This window comes from Phaenicophaeus curvirostris, chromosome 2, assembly GCF_032191515.1.
Source record: "Phaenicophaeus curvirostris isolate KB17595 chromosome 2, BPBGC_Pcur_1.0, whole genome shotgun sequence".
NCBI lineage: Eukaryota > Metazoa > Chordata > Aves > Cuculiformes > Cuculidae > Phaenicophaeus > Phaenicophaeus curvirostris.
In genome coordinates, this window is record NC_091393.1 from 93541911 (window position 1) to 93559494 (window position 17584).

General features: G+C 47.0%; 2 protein-coding genes across 7 annotated transcripts in view; one reads left to right on the forward strand and one right to left on the reverse strand.

Moving 5' to 3' along the window:
- Positions 1-6607, reverse strand: part of DHX57 (DExH-box helicase 57) — a 41066-nt gene extending 34459 nt beyond the window's left edge. For all 5 annotated transcript variants that reach the window (XR_011337061.1, XR_011337062.1, XM_069852893.1 and 2 more), the window contains exon 1: positions 6530-6607. Coding sequence is in view for 3 of the 5 variants with exons in the window: in XM_069852893.1 (XP_069708994.1) it covers positions 6530-6592 (63 nt within the window). In the remaining 2 variants the exon portion in view is untranslated. The remainder of the gene's footprint in view (positions 1-6529) is intronic.
- ARHGEF33 (Rho guanine nucleotide exchange factor 33) overlaps positions 1-17584 on the forward strand; it is a 31766-nt gene that overhangs the window by 5997 nt on the left and 8185 nt on the right. For both annotated transcript variants that reach the window (XM_069852920.1, XM_069852921.1), the window contains exons 2-9: positions 214-368; positions 3542-3591; positions 10025-10189; positions 11804-11925; positions 12812-12954; positions 14257-14316; positions 15502-15717; positions 16359-16488. In XM_069852920.1, coding sequence (XP_069709021.1) covers positions 347-368; positions 3542-3591; positions 10025-10189; positions 11804-11925; positions 12812-12954; positions 14257-14316; positions 15502-15717; positions 16359-16488 — 908 coding nt within the window. In that variant the 5' untranslated portion in view covers positions 214-346. The remainder of the gene's footprint in view (positions 1-213; positions 369-3541; positions 3592-10024; positions 10190-11803; positions 11926-12811; positions 12955-14256; positions 14317-15501; positions 15718-16358; positions 16489-17584) is intronic.

The following is a 17584-nucleotide window of genomic DNA, read 5'->3' on the forward strand; positions in this document are numbered from 1 at the left end:
GGTTGCATAGTACTTCTTAATCACCCATCCATGCAAGAAGAAATGGCCTTGGGCTGGGAGGGAAGTGTTGGCACTGGTGCCTGCTCTGGCACTGTGAACCCAAACAAGCTTTTAGGATGCCTCATTCCCTCTCAAATCCCGCCTCCTCAGTCTGTTTTCTGAACTTTGAGCATCTCCACTCAATAAACCCTTTCTGCATCTTTCTGCACTCAGGGTTCAAACCAGCTGACCCATCGCAGGGCTCATATGTGGGCAGCTCTAAGCCATGGGATGTTCCCAGTGACCAGCCAGAACCCTCCAGAGTGAGGACAGGAGTCCCTGCAAGGACGTACACCCTATAGCAGCCATGGACTCAAACAAAAAAGAAGGTAAAACATCCTCTTATTTCACTTCTTGATAGTATGAAAGGCAGACAGGAAGAAACGTGCTTTCATATGACCTCTCTGTTGGCAGCTGCCAGCCAGCTCCTGGGAAGCACGTCTTCGCAAATGTTCCCATCTTTTAGTTTCATAGAAATACCTGGGGTCTGCAAGTTTTTGTCTCCTATTTTGGAAACACCTCCCTCTCCCCTCTGGAAAATAATCCTGGGGCACATGTAATGTCTAACATGAGAAGGCATTCATCACTCTTGCCTTGGACCCACCTCTGCCTTGGGATGTACAGAGATTTCTAAGTGTCAAAAGCTACGTCTTACACAAAGGCACTGTGATAAGGATCTGCTTCTCTCCCCTACACACTTTGTTGAAAGGTGTTCTTGTTCATGTTAGTGCCACAAACCAGACTTGTGCACCAGTCTTGATCTTGCCAGCACAAAAGATGGAACCAGGTCACACTGCTTGCATGCAACCAGTCATGCTGCTGTCGGCAGCACTTCTAGAAATTCTGCAAAGCTCAGGGGTTCCAGGTCTAGGGTTTTAGTGCTTGTTGGGTTTAGGTGTTCTTCTTGCAGAGGAATGTAAGGCTGGTGGTACTTGCTTTCCACTCCAAACCCCTTGCAGCATTGTGCTCTGCTTTGCCTACCTCAGAGGTGACTGTGTCCATGCACTGAGGAACTCTGGAAACTGAGGAGCACAGGGAGCAGCTTTAGGAGTGCCCATAACTGTCATCTCAGGAGAGGAGCTGAACCATCTCTTCCGCTCTTAAGAGAGGCTTAGTGGTTCCAACGGTCATTCATGGTATAGGTAATGGAAGAGTTAATTTCTCTATTATTATACTAATTGGATAAAATTAGGTCTGTGTACCTAGGACCCTGAACTACAGCAAGCTGAAAAGGAAATTAACTCAGGGATTTTTTTCCAATTAATTGGTTGGCCCCCATGGGCTGCAGATGTTCACTGCAGAAATTGGAAGATAGATAACCACAAAATCCCTTGCAATTGTGAGGAGACACCTCTGCTCCAGCTCTTAGCAGTGATTTTATAGAAATGATCTGGACTTTGATTGAGTACATGCAGAGAGTGCTTCTGCTAATGCTCATGGCAAAGTTGGGAGGTTGCAAAGATCCTCTGCCCGCTTCTGGACTTGCACAGGAGCAGTTCCTCAGTTTGAGTATATCCAAGGACATTCCATATCCAATCTCAAGTGACTTCTGCAGGGCTTGGGTCAAGCCCTCTGTGTTATATATCAGATCGAAAAACACCCAAAGGAAATCTGAGGAGAGACCATGGCTCTTCCTGCTGTGCCACCCTTCTACTTGATATGTCTAGCCCTTGACAAAACTCAGCATTCAATATGTACACCATTTTGCAAAACCAGCATCTCCTTGTCCTCCCAGCATCTGGTCTGTATGTGCTATTAATTAAGAAACATGCCCTCTTGCTCCTGTCAGGTCAGTCATTCCCACCCCACAGTAAGAATCCAGCAGGAACATTTACATTAGAACAGACACGAACCTCAGTTTTCTTGATTCACGAGGATTGCAGTACACACTGTCTGCTTTCCCAAGCCTCAACTCCAGGCATCATGAGAAAGTTGCATCATTCACTTCAGAACAAAGGCCAGAAAAGCCAGTTTCTAGTTCATAGGGTTGCAAATTTGATTTAAAAGGTGAAAACTGGGACTTGATGTGGGCTGGCTGATGAGATTTTTACCCTAAACAGCTAGCAAATAATTCTCCCAGGAGGCACCTTGGAGGATGTTCCCTGGAGGTTCCCTGCTGCCCAACCCCACAGCTGCGAGACCAGCCAGCATGGGGAGAAAGCGGAGCATGGGGACTAAGCAGCACATGGTGAGAGAGAGGGGCACACAGCTTCTCCTCCTTTGCCTCTCCCTTCTGCACATCATTAGGGAATTTGCTCACCTTCCTCTGAATCAGGACAAATCCTAGATGCCAGAACAGGGGCAGTTCATAGGTGCCCTTGGTGGTAACCCATATTCCCCCTCAGGGTAAAGAAATCAGAACGTAGCTGTGCCTTCTAAAGCTCTGACTTCCAGGCTTCAACTTTCCACTTTATGCACTTGATGACTGTGTGGAGTCCTCCCTGCACCCTTTTCAAGCCTCTGCAGAATTGAATCTCTGTGGCCTTAAAAGCTGAGGTGGGTAAGGCACTGTGCAGCTGACATGGAAAGAAGGAGTTTGACTGCCCCTAGAATTGGGAACGGAGTTACTGGCCACGTCTGCAACCGAGAGCAGAGATGGGTGAAACAAATTCATGGAGGCAAGAGAAAACCCACTTAATGAACTGACATTGCCAAAGGGAGGCAATCCAGAGGAGAAACTGGATGGCCTGGTGCTTTCTAGGAGTGAAGCCCAGTCAGCAAGTCTGGAAGTGATAGCCACTGGACTGCAATTCCCTCAAAGTCCAGTGGCAGCACAACCAATGATAATTTCTGTTAGATAACTGAAAGTTTCTGCACAGAAGAGACAATGTTAGAAGAGGAAGTAATAAATATAGACTTTCTGTTTTCAATCAAGAAACCATTAATGCCTAGAGGTAATGTCTCTGCAGTGTCCAGAATACTTCCTCCATGAGCTAAGTCTGTTTCAGAAAAGTTAAGTCTATCTCTGTCCTACAAGATAGGTGGGATCACAATGCCGCAAAACCCTAGGAATTTAAAACTGCTGAAAAGATGCCTTTTTTGGTGTTACAGAAGACAGGCTTACTGCTCGAAATGCATTGTGACAAAAGGTAACTTAGGGCTTAAAGCAGACAGATCAGATCAGCTTTTTGTGGAGATAAAAGAAATATGTACAAATATAGCAGAGGATAAAATTCAGAATTTCAGAAGACAGGTGCAACACTAATGCTTTAGGGGGAAAAAAAACCCTGTTACTTAAGGCTGGTGCTCTTCATGTCAGTCAGCTCTGGACAGATACAAGCCAGCAAATGAGGTGAATTTAACATCTGATTTAGGTGAGCCATTCTTGTTTTATAATTGCAGTTTATTTTACAAATGACATGGTGTTCACACTTCCTAAAGTGAGACTTGAGTCCTTTAAAACTGTTTTGTAGCTCAAGAGGGACTTCAAACGCTCTGTTCCAGTTATTTATAGCAACCATAATAAGTTATTTTAATTGACTGGAGTTCTTTATTCCCACAGGAGAGACTGAAAGTGTGCCCGTGAGTACCCCTGCAACACAGATTTCCCAGGTAAAGATGAGCAAAATGCCCTAAATATCTCCAAGAGTTTAAAGAGTTGCTAATAGATAAACAGTAATTAAAAAGCTAAATTAAGTGGAAGGAAAAATGTAGGCATTTATAAGGAACATGGCAACAAGAATGTGCACACTGCATGAATAAATGTCACACATATCACATCTTGGGCCTCATCTTAAAAGACACTTCAGTAAAATTTCCCTGCTCACAACCAGTTGTGGTTAGACAGGTGATTTGTGAGCTTAGATAATTAACTAGCTGGCATCATTAGCACTAATTAGAGCATGTCAATTCACTGAACAGGAGGGGGATTTCATGGCTGAGCTCTGATAAGCTTTCACCAAACCCAATGAACTGTCTCAGGAGCAAGGATGTGCTGATTGGCACAGGGCGGGGGTGTCTTCCCCAGCAGGGGCCAGGTCTCCTGGGGTGCTCTGGGTTATCCTGGAAGCCTCACAGCTCCAGGGGCTGCTTTTCTTGCTGGGTAATCCAGAGCAGTCAGGCTGGCCACAGCATTGAGTCTTGCTGCATGTCTCTGTCTGGCTCCCCAGCCAGGAGCTTGGAAGCCCTGTCTTTGAGCCTGTGTTGGCCCCAGATGATCAGGACTTCCAGAGCTCCACGGCTGCTCTTTGAGTTGACATTCTTGCTGCAATTAGCCACCATTAATGCAACAAGATTACCTATACCACAGCCCAAGGAGCATCCTTCCTGCAAGCTGCGGTTTGTGTTTCCACAGCAATGTTTCCTTTGCATTTTCAGTCAGCAGGAAATGCAACAGAGTTCTGAGCACTTCAAACCTTGTTCTGGTTCAATAAGGAACCGTACGCTTGAAGAGAAACATATTCATGGACTGGAAACCCTGACTATTTGAGACCTCCCTCATCACTATTACACCACTAATGCCTGTAATTGCTTGTAAATGCACCACAAAAGTGGCAAAGATACTGCTTTCCATCAGCTTGTCAGTCCTTCTCTTGTCTCATCCTCTTTTCAAGCAGGAGCTGTGACTGGTTTGCTGAAAGGCCCAGTGCAGTGGATCCAGCATGCATGGAGAACTAGCATGCTATTGGGACAGTGTGCTGGGAACAGCACACACGTGTTGCTTTCCAGAAAAACCCAGCTGAGATGCAGATACCCTACTGAAACACAGAACGGTTTTGATTGGAAGGGACCATGAAGGTCACCTAGTCCAACCCCACCCTGCAGAAAGCAGGGACATCTTCCAGTAGATCAGGTTGCTCAGAGCCCCATCCAACCTGACCTCGAATGTTTCCAGGGATGGGGCTCCTACCATCTCTCTGGGCAACTTGTGCCAATGTTTCACCACCCTCAGCATGAAAAATTGCTTGCTAATACCTAGTTTAAACCTCTCCTCTTTTAGTTTAAACCATCACCCCTTGCCCTATTGCTACAGGCCCTGCTAGGAAGTTTTTTCCATCTTTCTTATAAGCGTCCTTTAAGTATTGAAAGGCCACAATCCTTTAAATGAAAATTATCAGCTGGCTGTCCCCTTCTCCTTCAGCAAGGACCACGTGAACACAGTTACCCAAAAAGGCTGCTGAGATGTGAAATGAGCTGATATGTGCTTGCCCCCTTTAAGTATCTCCACCCTTCTCTTGAATCCTTACCCCACTGCTCTGCCTTTTTTGACTGCTATCCTTGCCAAGGAATATAAATTTTGGATATACTTGTATGGTCAGATTCACTACCACTGTAAATCAGCACAGCTCTACTGCTTTCCTGCATTACCAGCTTCCCTAAGTTGTGGAAAGTAGAAAGGCTGTGGAAGCACTGCCCTTAAATGCAGGCGTCAGTAGCTGTTCTAGAGATTAATTGTTCCCTGGCAAAAGCATACATGAAACAGCTCAGAAAATATCAGACCCAGGCTTTGTAACAAGCATTGGACTTTGTGCCGGATGAGTTTGAGGCTTTGTCCTCAGGCAGCCCTCTTTTGGGTAGCACGTTTGCTTACTTCTTCAGATCAGCCACATAAGAAAACGAGCAAAGTGATAGACAGCAGATAAGCTGGAAAAGTAATACAGACAGTACTCCATGGCCACAGAGGGTTCTGCTCTTTTCTAGGATATACTTGTAACAGCAGCATTATCCCCATGCAGCATCTCTTCATCACAAGCCTGTTTTCTAGTCGTTTTGATAGGCTTCAGCTCAAGATCCCTGAGAGCAAGCCCTGTTCTAGTATGAGGACCCTAGGCAGCTGCCAAGGGTGGCAGATGCAAATAGCCATCTCTTCGGAGATACAGAGCCCTGGACAGTCTGCCTAGTGCTGGGGGAGATATGTGGGGACACAGCTGCTCATGGAAGCAAGGGTTCCCCCTCACTGGCAGCCAGGACAGTCAACCCCGCTCTACCCTCTGCTTTACTCAACACACCATCTCAGCCCCTCCTTCCATAAGCCATCCCTGTCTCCTGGCCACAACCATCTTCCCTAGGCTGCCTCAAAGTCTGAACAAAGCTTTAGGCTGCAGGGATGGTCACTACCTTTAGCAAACAGCTCAGATTGCTAGCATCCACTATGGGAGGATGGGGTGATTCTGCAGTTTTGCTGCCTCTTTTCCTGGAAGCAGCATCAGTCCTGTTAGAATCATAGAACCACTAGGTTGGAAAGGACCCACTGGACATTCCCATCAATCACTAAACCATGTCCCTCAGCACCTCGTCCACCCGCTTTTTAAACACCTCCAAGGAAGGTGACTCAACCACCTCCTTGGGCAGCCTGTTCCAGTGCCCAATGACCCTTTCTGTGACAAATTATTTCCTGATGTCAAGAGTGAACCTCCCCTGTTCACCCTTTGGGGACAGTACAGTGGGTGAGACAATAGCAGAGGCTCAGTGAAGGAGATTTATATATATATAAGGGAAGGAGATAGATGAGTATATAAATAGCTCCACTCTTGCAAAGTGAAGTCAATACCAAGCAGAGAAATGGTCCTTGTAAATCTTCTGATCTCACTCTCTTGTCCCCTCTAGCCACCATTACTTCCTCGACCTGGTCACATTTCCCTTTCCATGTTGGAAAACAATTTCTCCCCTCTACAGATGGACTTCAACAGAGAGTTCATATTCCTGTTGGGCTGGAGGACAAGTGAGAGTCACAAGTGACTGCTCTGTCCTCTTAATAAGTCATGCAAAGAAAGGAGGAGGATCCTTCATTTCCCATGGGCAGCTACCTAGAGAGCACAGCACAGTTACTTGATCTCACCAGAGATTTTTCTTGCATGCTTTTTCCACACAGAGCTGCAAAACAGGGCAGCAAGTAAAATGGGAGTCAGGGCCCCCAAGAAATACATAATCTGCTACAGATGCCTGGCACCAGATCCTTCACTCCATCCCTCACCTGGTTTGTCAGGTTTGAAGGCATGTGGGGGCTGAAACATGTATCTTGTACTAAATTATTTAGATGGCTAAATACTTTTTTGAAGAGTTCTTGGACAGGTTCTAAGGACTTCCTGTGACCATGCAGATTCATTTGTCCTCTAGGCATTAGGTGGTTCAACTTAAGTAGTTAAGGTGTCTTCCTCTTCAGCTGCATTTATTCCCATGAATAAGTGAGCCAGGGCAATGTGTTACAGCTAAACTGTTGCCAAGTTTCCTTGGTCATGTAAAATCCACCTTTTTTTCGTATATATTGCACTTTAGAAACACTGAATTGGATTGGCTTTCCAGGGGTTCACAAATCTGTGAAGTGTCTGGACGCATAATCAGTTGGGCAAGATAAAAGCATGAACTGATGCTTCAACAGCTTCCGCTTGTTTTAGCAGACCACGGGATTTAAAGAATGGTTTTCTACAGTTTGTCATTAGAATTAGAAACCAAAATCCACAACTCAAGCACTACACTGTGCTTGGCAGGAGTTCAAAGATGATGTGTTATTCCTGTACCACTCCACTCAATTTTGGAGCAAACTTGCATCCAATGGCACAAAGCTGTTTGTGTTTCCTTTCTACGCTTTGAGCACTGGGGACAACAGAGGAGAGAGTCTTAAGGTTTCAGCACCTCATGTCCAGCCATACAAGCCCTGGCAGGTGTTACTGATTTGTGTTGCTGGCTGTTTTCGTCTATCAAGTGGCAACAAAGGGAAATGCTAGTGTAAGATGCATTTCAGTGTCTGAAACAACCACTGTAAACTGCATGGGACCGGGGAAGGATGTACTGGGCAGGACAGATCCATGCTGGGATCTGGAGCATCGAGAAAGATACACAAACAAACCAAGCTAGCATGAGGACTGCAAAAGCAGAGACTAGCCAACAGTGAACCTCAAAACAACAGAGGATATTTTATTCCTGCCTCTAGTCCAAATCCTTCTTTTGGCTGCCTGAACTCTACTTTCACTGAGTGTTTTGGTGTACATGAACACCAAAGTCTCTGCAGTGGTCCCTTTTTGCTGACTTTTGCTGATGTCTAGCAGGTTTTGACACTGAAACCTCTGCATCAGCAATGACTCACATCCCTGTACCCCTCTTAAAGGATGTGTAGTTTACCCCCTTTCTGGAAGCATCCAAAGAGGATACAGCCAGGCTTGTGGGCAGAAGCAGTTCATTTTGGGCTTATTATCCGCAAACATAGTTATCCCCAGGGCCAGCTTCCAGACTGCTCCGCTGCTAGCAAGACTTGATGCTGTGACATCTCTATCCTGAAGCAGATCTGTAAAACGGAGAGCACAGGATAGAATAGAATAGCATATTCCAGTTGAAAGGGACAAATCTGATGAGCCACCACTTTTCACTTAGAGGAAAGTGTGTGATGCCTAGACCCGATGCAGGCTATCAGGGAGACCCTGCCGTGGCAATGCCAGCTCAGTATGGGAGTGTGGCAAGTGCCTGTGAACAGGAATGGGAATATTAACATTTTGCACAGTTGCGGTACTTTATATCCCGCCACTTCTCTGGACATGTATGTTAGATGTCTGACCACCTGGCTCACCCTTCTAGGCTGAGATATCAGAAGCAGTACAGTCAGTGTCTGCCCTCGCAGCCATGGCCCCAAGCAGTCCCTCTAACCCTTTAGGCTACACTCACAGGGTGACAATTCCTGTGACATTGGAGTGTCACAGGAAGGTGTCCGCTGCGGCCAGAAAGGGTGGGGGAAGGGGCTGAACCAAGGGGTCTGGAGCTCTGGCCGGCTTGGGGAGTCAGGGCTGACTGCCTGAGAAGATGTCCTCAGCCTCCTGCTCCCTGCTGCCCTGTCTCAGCCCCTGTCAGCCCCACTCCTCCTACCCAGGCAGCTCTGGGAACACGTGTCCAGACCAAACTGGGGACTGTGGGGCAAGCACTGGGGCAGGAGTGGGGATGTCAGCCAGACGCCCTCTGTAAAGATGCCGCCAGTCTTGATCAGAGGAGGATGGTGCATGCCACTGCCCCAAGGTATCGGAAGCCATCTCTGCTCCATTTACAGGACTCAAGCGCCTGAGTTCCCCGGGGTGGCTGTCCTCTTACCATCAGTGCTCCAGTTTTGGACTCATTTTATAACCAGATGTTAGGCCGAATTTCTGTTGTAAAGGTAAAAACCACTGGTACCGAAGCGCCTTGGGCCGCGGGCTTTGTGCAGGCAGAACGAGCGCCTCACTCGCAGCACCGGGGGCAGAGTTCAGGGTTGCTGGCCGAGCTGCCCCCAGAGAGGGTGTCCCCGCTTAGCCCTCCACAAGCTGCCTGCCTCCCCTCGCCACCCGCCTCCACACCTGCTGCCTCTGCTCGCAACGCCCGCCTGGCTCGCCCCGTCTGTCTCCTGCTTCACCCAGCTCGCAGCCAGCTGCCTGGAGCTTAGGTTGTGAGCTCTTCTAGCAGTGCTAGGGCTTCTAGGGACAGAGAACAGGCAGAGTGGGCACAGTGTTGCTGTGTGCCAGGGGAAAACTTCCCTCTCCCTCCCCATCGCAAGTTAAAGAGCTGTCTCCTTCCCTGGGAAGGGCCTGCTGACCAAGGACAGGGCTTCTCCTCGGCCTTGGAGAGTGAGGAGGTGTTAAGACTGTCTGGGGAGAGCTCCAGCCCCACGAGCCTGTTGGGGAGGAGGACTTGCTCAAAAACGGACATGTTCTTAATTGCTCAACAATCCTACCGAAACTGATAGTCTGTCTGCTGTTATTGCAAACCTTCTTGGCACGTTTCAGGCTGTCCTCTCCTTCTACAGACTGACAGTCTGCAAAATGCCAGGGAGCCTGGAAAAACTCTTTAGTCTAAGAAGGGGCACACTGATTGCCCAAGACACCTCCTACCCCATGCTGAGGCTGCAGAAGGGGCTGGACCTCCCCCCATGTCTTGTAGCCATGAGAGGAGGAGGAGAAAGAGGATAGCACCTTATAGGATGGGTTACACCCAGCCTTCATGCCACTCTCAACCATGGGTGACCCTTGGGGACACAACCACCTGTGTGTGGGAGGAGGGACTGAACCCACTGTATTTGTGGTTCGTCTAGTTGCAGGCATTAGCCTCTGAGTTGAAGGCGGGTTTCACAGAAGCAATGCAGGAGCTGTCGCGAATCCAGCACGGCGAGTATGCCCTGGAGGAGAAGGTCAAGAGCTGTCGATGTGCCATGGAAGAGAAAGTGGCTGAGATGAAGAATTCCCTCAACACATTCAAGGTAGGCATGTTACCTGCAAGGGGCTGCATACCCACTATGTTAGCTCAGGTGGCATAGGGCAGCATTCCTCTGCCTCCATCAATCCCTCCTCCTTGCAAAGGAAATGAGGTGGCAATTGTTCCAGATGTATCTGGGGCACTTCCTTTGGCTTTATGTCTCCCCTGACTGCTCCAAACCAAACAGAACCGACACCTTGGCCTGTTTAGCCTCCTTGTTGGACCATGAGGCAACACTGCAAGCTACCCCGGGCACAAGCAACCCTTGCTCTAGGCTGCATGTGCAAGGGGTGTATGGCCTGTTCACCTGCCATACCTCCCCCCGGCGCAGGTCTCCTGTATTTCCTGCAGGAATCAAAGCTGCTGAGGAGTGAGGAATTAACACAAAACTCTAAAGTCTTTTGAAGTTGCATTCCCACACAGTTGGGAGGAAGTTCTGCCTGGTTTGATCCAGCCCAAGAGGGTAAAGACAAAGGACTGGAGAGAGAGCCTAGCAAGAAGGCCTGATATATGCTTTAAACCAGCCAGCGTCTCTATGTAGAAACTGGATGACTGCTTGTGAGGAGGCAGGCAGAGGAACTGTTTTATTGTTCTTATGGTAAATTTTCCCCATGAGATTTTGCTGAGCCAATAATACCTTGTGAAGTTTGAGCAGGCTGCTTACTGGAAAAGCCCATTACTGGCCCTGTGACAGGGAGGGACGGATGGCACCAGGCAAAAGGTGCCCTGTGGTCCCAGATGAGCAAGGTAGACAAGAAGAAGTGTAAGGGCCCATGGCAGAGGTCTTAAAGCAACCAGAGGCAGGGTTATCCAGGACATTTTTATGGGGCAAAAAGAGGTTTTAAAATCCAGATACAAGGAATTATGCAAGGAACAGGATAAGCAAAGGTTGCTCTCCTTCTCTCTCATGCTCACGTTGACTGTCCAAACATTGAGGTCCCAGTGAAGCCACCTCCTTGCTTGGGGAAAATCCCTCTCGGTCAATTTGCAAGAAACTCTTGAGTCTCTGTTATCCATCTTGCTGCTCACATTGATGAAACCTGGAGGAACTTCATGCACCAGAGAGCTCTAAATCTAAGTAAGGCTTCGTTGAAACTGCCTAAGCAAGGACATGCTGACAAGGACGTTATGAAGGGCATCATTTCCTTAGAGAAACAGGCTAGAAAGGCAGCTCCAAGGCCTGAATAGCAAAAGCTCATACATGTGAGGGATGACACTGAGGTCTGAACCAGGTGCAACACTTGAATGCACATGCTGCAGAACTGTAAATGGAAAGTGCTTCCACAGACCCACATCTAAATGCCATTAAAGGCAGAAGTCCTCCCAAGTGCTTTCAGCTGATGGTGGATGAAGCCTTATGTCTCCATCTCCCACCAGTGCCTTAAAAACATGATAGCATGCTGGCTTGGTGAGTGGCCTGTAGTTGAAAGAATGACTGTCGTGCTGTGCATGGCATGTATTATACACATGGGACTTGCAAAGGAAGAGTGACCAATCACAGAGCTGTTCTCTGCAATACCCTGAGACGTCTTTATTTCATACCAGCCAGCATTCAAAGCTGTGCTATGCAAGTGCTGGTGGGCACTCTGGGAATACTGTGCTTTTGCCTGTTTCTCAGGAGGAGCTCAGCGATGCAAAGTCAATGATTGAAGAAATCAGTGCCAAGCAGGAGGAAATGCAACAGAAAATCGAGCAGCTGCAGCAAGAGAAGCGTCGGGAATCACGGAAAGTGAAAGCTAAGTAAGGGCCCGAACTCCAGGGCTCTGGAAATGCTAATTAGCAGTGGTGTCCATTTTGCTCATTTCCTTATAGCTTAATTTTTCCTGATTGGACATGCATATCAACCCTGATTATTACTGGAAGCTCTGACCTCCAGTTCTGGCTTTTAGACACATACCCCACAGGCAAAGAGCAGAAAAACACCAACACCTCAGTGGGATTCCAACAGCAGAATAGTCCCAGCAGCCCTCAGTGTAAGCAGAGCCCAGTAAAACACGCAGACCTGCTACAGACCTGTTGGGGCAGGAAAACTGCTCATAGTCAGGAGCCTTCACCATTACAAGCTATTACTAAGCCACCCCCATCCAGACAATATCATTAGAGTTTCCCCTTCCAAATGTACGGGATTCAGTGGGCTCCTGATGGTGCAGTCACGCTCTGTTTTCCTGCCACCGGCCTCCTCCCTGAGCAGGGTCTTGCAGGAGCACATTTGCACACTGCTGGGCCACATTGTTCCTGTGATGAGGCAGATGGCTCACCCACCTTGGCCCTGATTAGCCTCCTTCCAGAAAGAGAGTTTTGATGATGGGTGTACAGCCGCCTTGATGCAAACACTTTGCAAATCTAGGCTAGCCCCTTAGCTAATTAAGCTATTTAATTAGATTAACCATGCTCTGCAAAAGAACAACTCTGAAACAACCTCTCCTATAGCCAGTGGAAGTTACTTCCAGAACATTGTTCATGACGGCATCAAAGACAACTCCATCAAAGCCAACTCCTTTCCTGGTCTCTGCTGGAGCTGTCCTGCTTCTGACTCTGTGCTTGTACTCATACTGGTGTCTGCCACAACTGTAGTGTAGGAGTTTCACCTGTAGCATTCACCATCTTATTTTTTGTATTTGTACAGAAGAGCACAGAAAGATGATCATGGGTCACAGACAGTGCCTACACCTCTCCAGGGCAGTCCATTTCGATCCATCAACCTCCCAGAACCTGTGCTGATTAATGAAGATTTTACAAGTCTTCTACACAACGTGACTTACGAAAAAGGTAGGAAATAGAGTCGGCAAATGCAGTGCCTTCCTCAGGAAAAAAAATCCAGTAAAGGGTTACTAGGATAAGAGGACACCAGTGTTCCTTGTGTGCCAGCAGCATAAAAAGAGAATGGGGCAGCACTCGGCAGCACCTCTCCTGGGTCTGTGTGTGCACCTCAGCACAGTGTCTCAGGATAGCAGACGGTGCTGGCCTGGATTCAAGAGATGCTGCTCTGTGAACACTGTACCAAAAGCCATTACTTGCCTCCTCCACAGAAATGGAAGCAAGCTGGGTCTTCCCTGTAGATCTTGTGGCACAGACACAGCACCAAGTAGGGGCCCCTGATAAAAATACTACAGCCTGTGGACTTGTTTCCACATAAAGGAACAGGGCACAGAAAGGAAGATCCCAGGGGCTGGGCTGGCAGATAGCGCCTGGTGTCACCACTGGGCCGCACCAGTGGCTGATTTGACAAGGGGACATGGGAGCTGGTACATATACATACACCAGGCTACTGAGGGCCCTGCTCTTTGTGTATACACACTGCTAGGAGAATCAATGTGCCTCGTTAGCTGCGGAAACTGCTCACCCATGGTGTTACGGTGTTTCCCTGACCAGGAAAGCAAACTGCCAAACACTTGTGAAGGCTGGAATCAAAAAAAAAGCTTATGGACTAGAGCACTTTTTTCTTTAATTAACTTGGGGGTCAGTCTCTTGCTGTTCAGATAGGAAAATGTTAAAAACATACACATTTTAAATGTCAACATAAGCAGAGATTGCATGAAAACCATCTGGTGTTTTCTACTCTTCTCTGAACCTGGCCAGCCATGGCGCAGCTCTGCTCTTCTCTGAGGTGGTTAGCCCACTCAGTCACACCCCTCTTGCACATCTCTCACACACTTTTCCCACTGCCAGACATCTCACCCCTCTGCTCTTCAATAAGCTCCTTTCCACCCAGAATGGCAGCTGTGTCTCTGTGTCAGGCCTTCATCCTCTTGCTCTGCCTGCTGGGTGCCTTCTGCCCAACGAGCACCTACTGAGCACGGACAAGCCAAGACTGCTCACATTCCTCTGCAGTCATAAAGCACCAGGCACTACAGGGACCTCCACATTAGCTTGCCTGTAGGTGCTGCTGAAACAAGGCTACAACAAGAGCCACAACAGTAAAGATCTTCCTAAGCAGAGGATCTAATGGAGGTGTTTCCGTAACAGAAATGTGAATGACCAAAGGATCTAAGCATACTGACTGGGCTTGGCAGGAGAAAACCTGCTCTACAGCTGTCTTCTCTTGTAAAGTTTCCCTTTGTTCTTCAACAGTGTCTGATACCAGAATCATGCCAATGGGAGAAGGAGGTGTGAAAGTCATAGCAGGTCCAGGTAGGAAAACATCAAATTGTCTAAAAACAGTAGGACAATCATTCAATTAGAGCCCTTGCTTTACTGCAGTGATGAAATGCTTTCAGGGAACACGTTTCATGGGGATGTCTTTCACTTTGCCATGTACGTCCATTTTCATGCTTGCAGTTGAACTATGAGGGCAAACCTGCGTCCCTGAAGTGACAAATACCTGACAGACAATATAAAGGATTGATATTTGACATGGAAAACCTTTCTGCTGCTGCTTTCACAAGCTCTAAGTGCCTTTGCAGAAAGGAAGATATGACAAAAAATAATAAGCGTGCCATTTTGCCACTTGAGAAGAGAGGTCTTTGCAGTGACTACACACCAGTAGAGCTGGTGCGCTGTTTACTCACCCACCAGCTTCCAGATTCCTTGTAGACATGTCTGAATAGTAACAGAGGAGTTTTTCTGGAATAAAAAAGGTCAGAAGTAAGAGAAGACTGTTGTAAAGGACCACTAAGGATCCTGGTCAGCAAAAGGACACATAACAACAACCATTAGGTGTTTGCATTGTTCACTAGAAGCGCTCACAGCTTTGGGTTTCCCTTTTGCTTGAGTTCATTTGACAAAAAGAGAGAGCAAAAGCTACGGTGAATGGTTCATTACAACCCAAATTTCAAGCATTTGTGTTAAAGTAATTCCCACCCAATGGCTGTAGCACGCTTGCACCCTCCCCTACCTGCTCTGTGATTTTATAGCTTCAGGCTATCAGTCAGACCTGCTGTAACAAAAATTTTAAGGGCCATGACAGTTCACATCCTGAGAATGGCATTTAAATCCTAATTCTAATCATACTTTCTGTTTCTATGATACCTGCCAATAAGTAACGAATTACCAAGTCCTGAAGTGGCCACAAACCCTAAAGTGCAACCATACATGGAATATATGTTTTTTTCTTTTCTAACGTGTGTCTGATTTTGGACCCTATTTGGCCTGAAAATAAATGGTGGAAGAGTGCAAACCTTGCTCTGCCAAAGTGCTCACCAACTGCACTTCTGTTTGCATATTAACACTACAAGGCTACAGTGCTCGTGAAGCACAGAGAACACTTCAAACTCTCCTTCCAGCCCTACAAATGGATAATAATGCATGTTAGCTGCCTGCAGTAGCATAACTTGTCAACTGAGATGTCAAGATCCATTCAGCTGTTTGCTATTGCAGGTGCAACCATAGAGACAGACGATAGCCTCAAGCCTTCCTTGGCAACAGAAGGGCAGTCAAAAATGCATCTGCCATCAACAGTGTGGAAGCAGCCCAAGGACACCAAGGACTGGGGAGATGAATACATTTCCAAAGAGCAGCCAGAGAGAGGAAAAGACATGGGCCAAAGCAGATACAGCTCAGCAGACAACATTATATGTGAACCCTCTTTGGCTGGTAAGAACAGAGTGGAATTACTTTGGCTGAAGAGGTGCAAAGCGGCATTTGTTACCTGGTGTGAGGTGGTCAGTAATCAGCTTGTACAGAGGGAGACACACAAGCCAGTTTCTCCTGCTGGGGAGGGAATGTCTGGGCCTCAGTCTCCAAGACTTCTGGCCTTTGTATTTGGTGGTCTGTGCCACTGACAGAATCGCTCTGCACCCAGGACACCGCTTCTCCTTTCGAACACCTGGTAGGTTCAGAGTACAGATGGGATTATGACAGTGTAGTTACTTAAGCAGGTGAAAAGTAGGACTTCTCATTCTGCAGGAAACTGGATGTGAATACCTGGTATAAATTGTTTTGCCTTTGATTGCTTATTTTGTTATTCTTAGAAAAAAATTGTATTCATAGAGGAAAGCACATTTACTTTGGAGCTTCCTTAGCAAATTGCGGCTCCAGTCACATCTGGGGCACTCTGTAGAATCAGGCTAGTATGTCGTATTTTGGAGAAAGTAAACACACAAAGACAAGACATTGGTGCCACTTTTCGATAGTTTCTCCTTTCATGATTTAATGTCAGATCACCAGTCTAACATGAGGCTGTCCTTGAGGTCAGCATTTCCTTATTTTTAAATTCAACCATTATCTTATGGAAGCCAAAAGGCAGAACATCGCTTTGGAGCTGCTGGAGTCAGAAAGGAAATATGTCATCAACCTTTCCCTAATCCTGAAGATCAAGGCCACTCTGCAAGGGCCAGATGTGAAAAGGAGCACCAAAGAGAGAAGGTATTTGATTTAGCGTGCTGTCTCTTTTGAGGTGTTTTCTTCAGTCAGTGTTCTTTCTGCTGCATCATCCTCTCTACCACTTTTCTTTAATCCACACAGAGATCTTTGAAAATTGGAGGCATTGGAAGGTTTTTGCAGCGATTATAAACTTTCCTGTCTGTCCTTGCATCTTGCCCACCTTGCATCCCAAAACATTTTCTAACACTTCATTTTAGTCTCATTCCAAGTACCACCAGTCTTGTATCCTACCTTCACATGCCTCCTGTCTGGGTGGGAACAAAGCTTTGTGCATTCACTGCTTGCTTCTCCCCGTTCACAGCTCTGCTCTAGGAGGTGCTGTGGCCATAAGCCCTAGGCTAGTGGCTGCCATCCATCAGACATTGATATATACAGACATACATACCTATTTACACACATAGAAGACCAGTGGAACTTACCCAGCTTAACAGTTAAACCCAGCTCTTTGCAAAGCCCATCTCCGGTGGCAGCTTAGTTCCCAGGATAGGATAGCTCCTACAGCTCTCCCCATTCACTCAGCTTTGGCCTGGTTGTTCCCAGCCCTTAAGCACATTTGGGGAGCCCAGTCCTTGCTAGCTTTCTCTTTTATTTGGCTCTTTCCACTGTCTGTAGGAGTTCCCCATCCAAGGAGTCATTTGACAGAAGTCCACTGTGGGTCATGCAGTACGTGGATTGATGTGGACTCATTTAAGCAGTTACATGACACAGAGTTCAAACTGAAGTATAATAGTCCAAAGTCAGTGTTTATTTTTTACTCTTTTCCCCTGGGAACTTAGCATCTGGCAAAATATTTTGATATTTCACATCTTCATTCTTATTCTGAATAAAATCAGCATGAAATGACAGAAAGGTAGCACATTTTGACCAGCTCTGCATCAAAGGGTTGGCTTGTTAAAATGCCTGACAAATAAAACAACACACAAAGCTGTAGAGCTCTCCTCCAAGCCATGGTCTTGCTTCATCAGCCATGGCAGCATTGCCTTGGGCTTTTTAGTTCAGCAAATTCTGGTCAGCTACACAATGTAGTCGTTGTCAGCCTAAGAAACTTTCAAAATACTACAATAATAGCCTGCTGGAG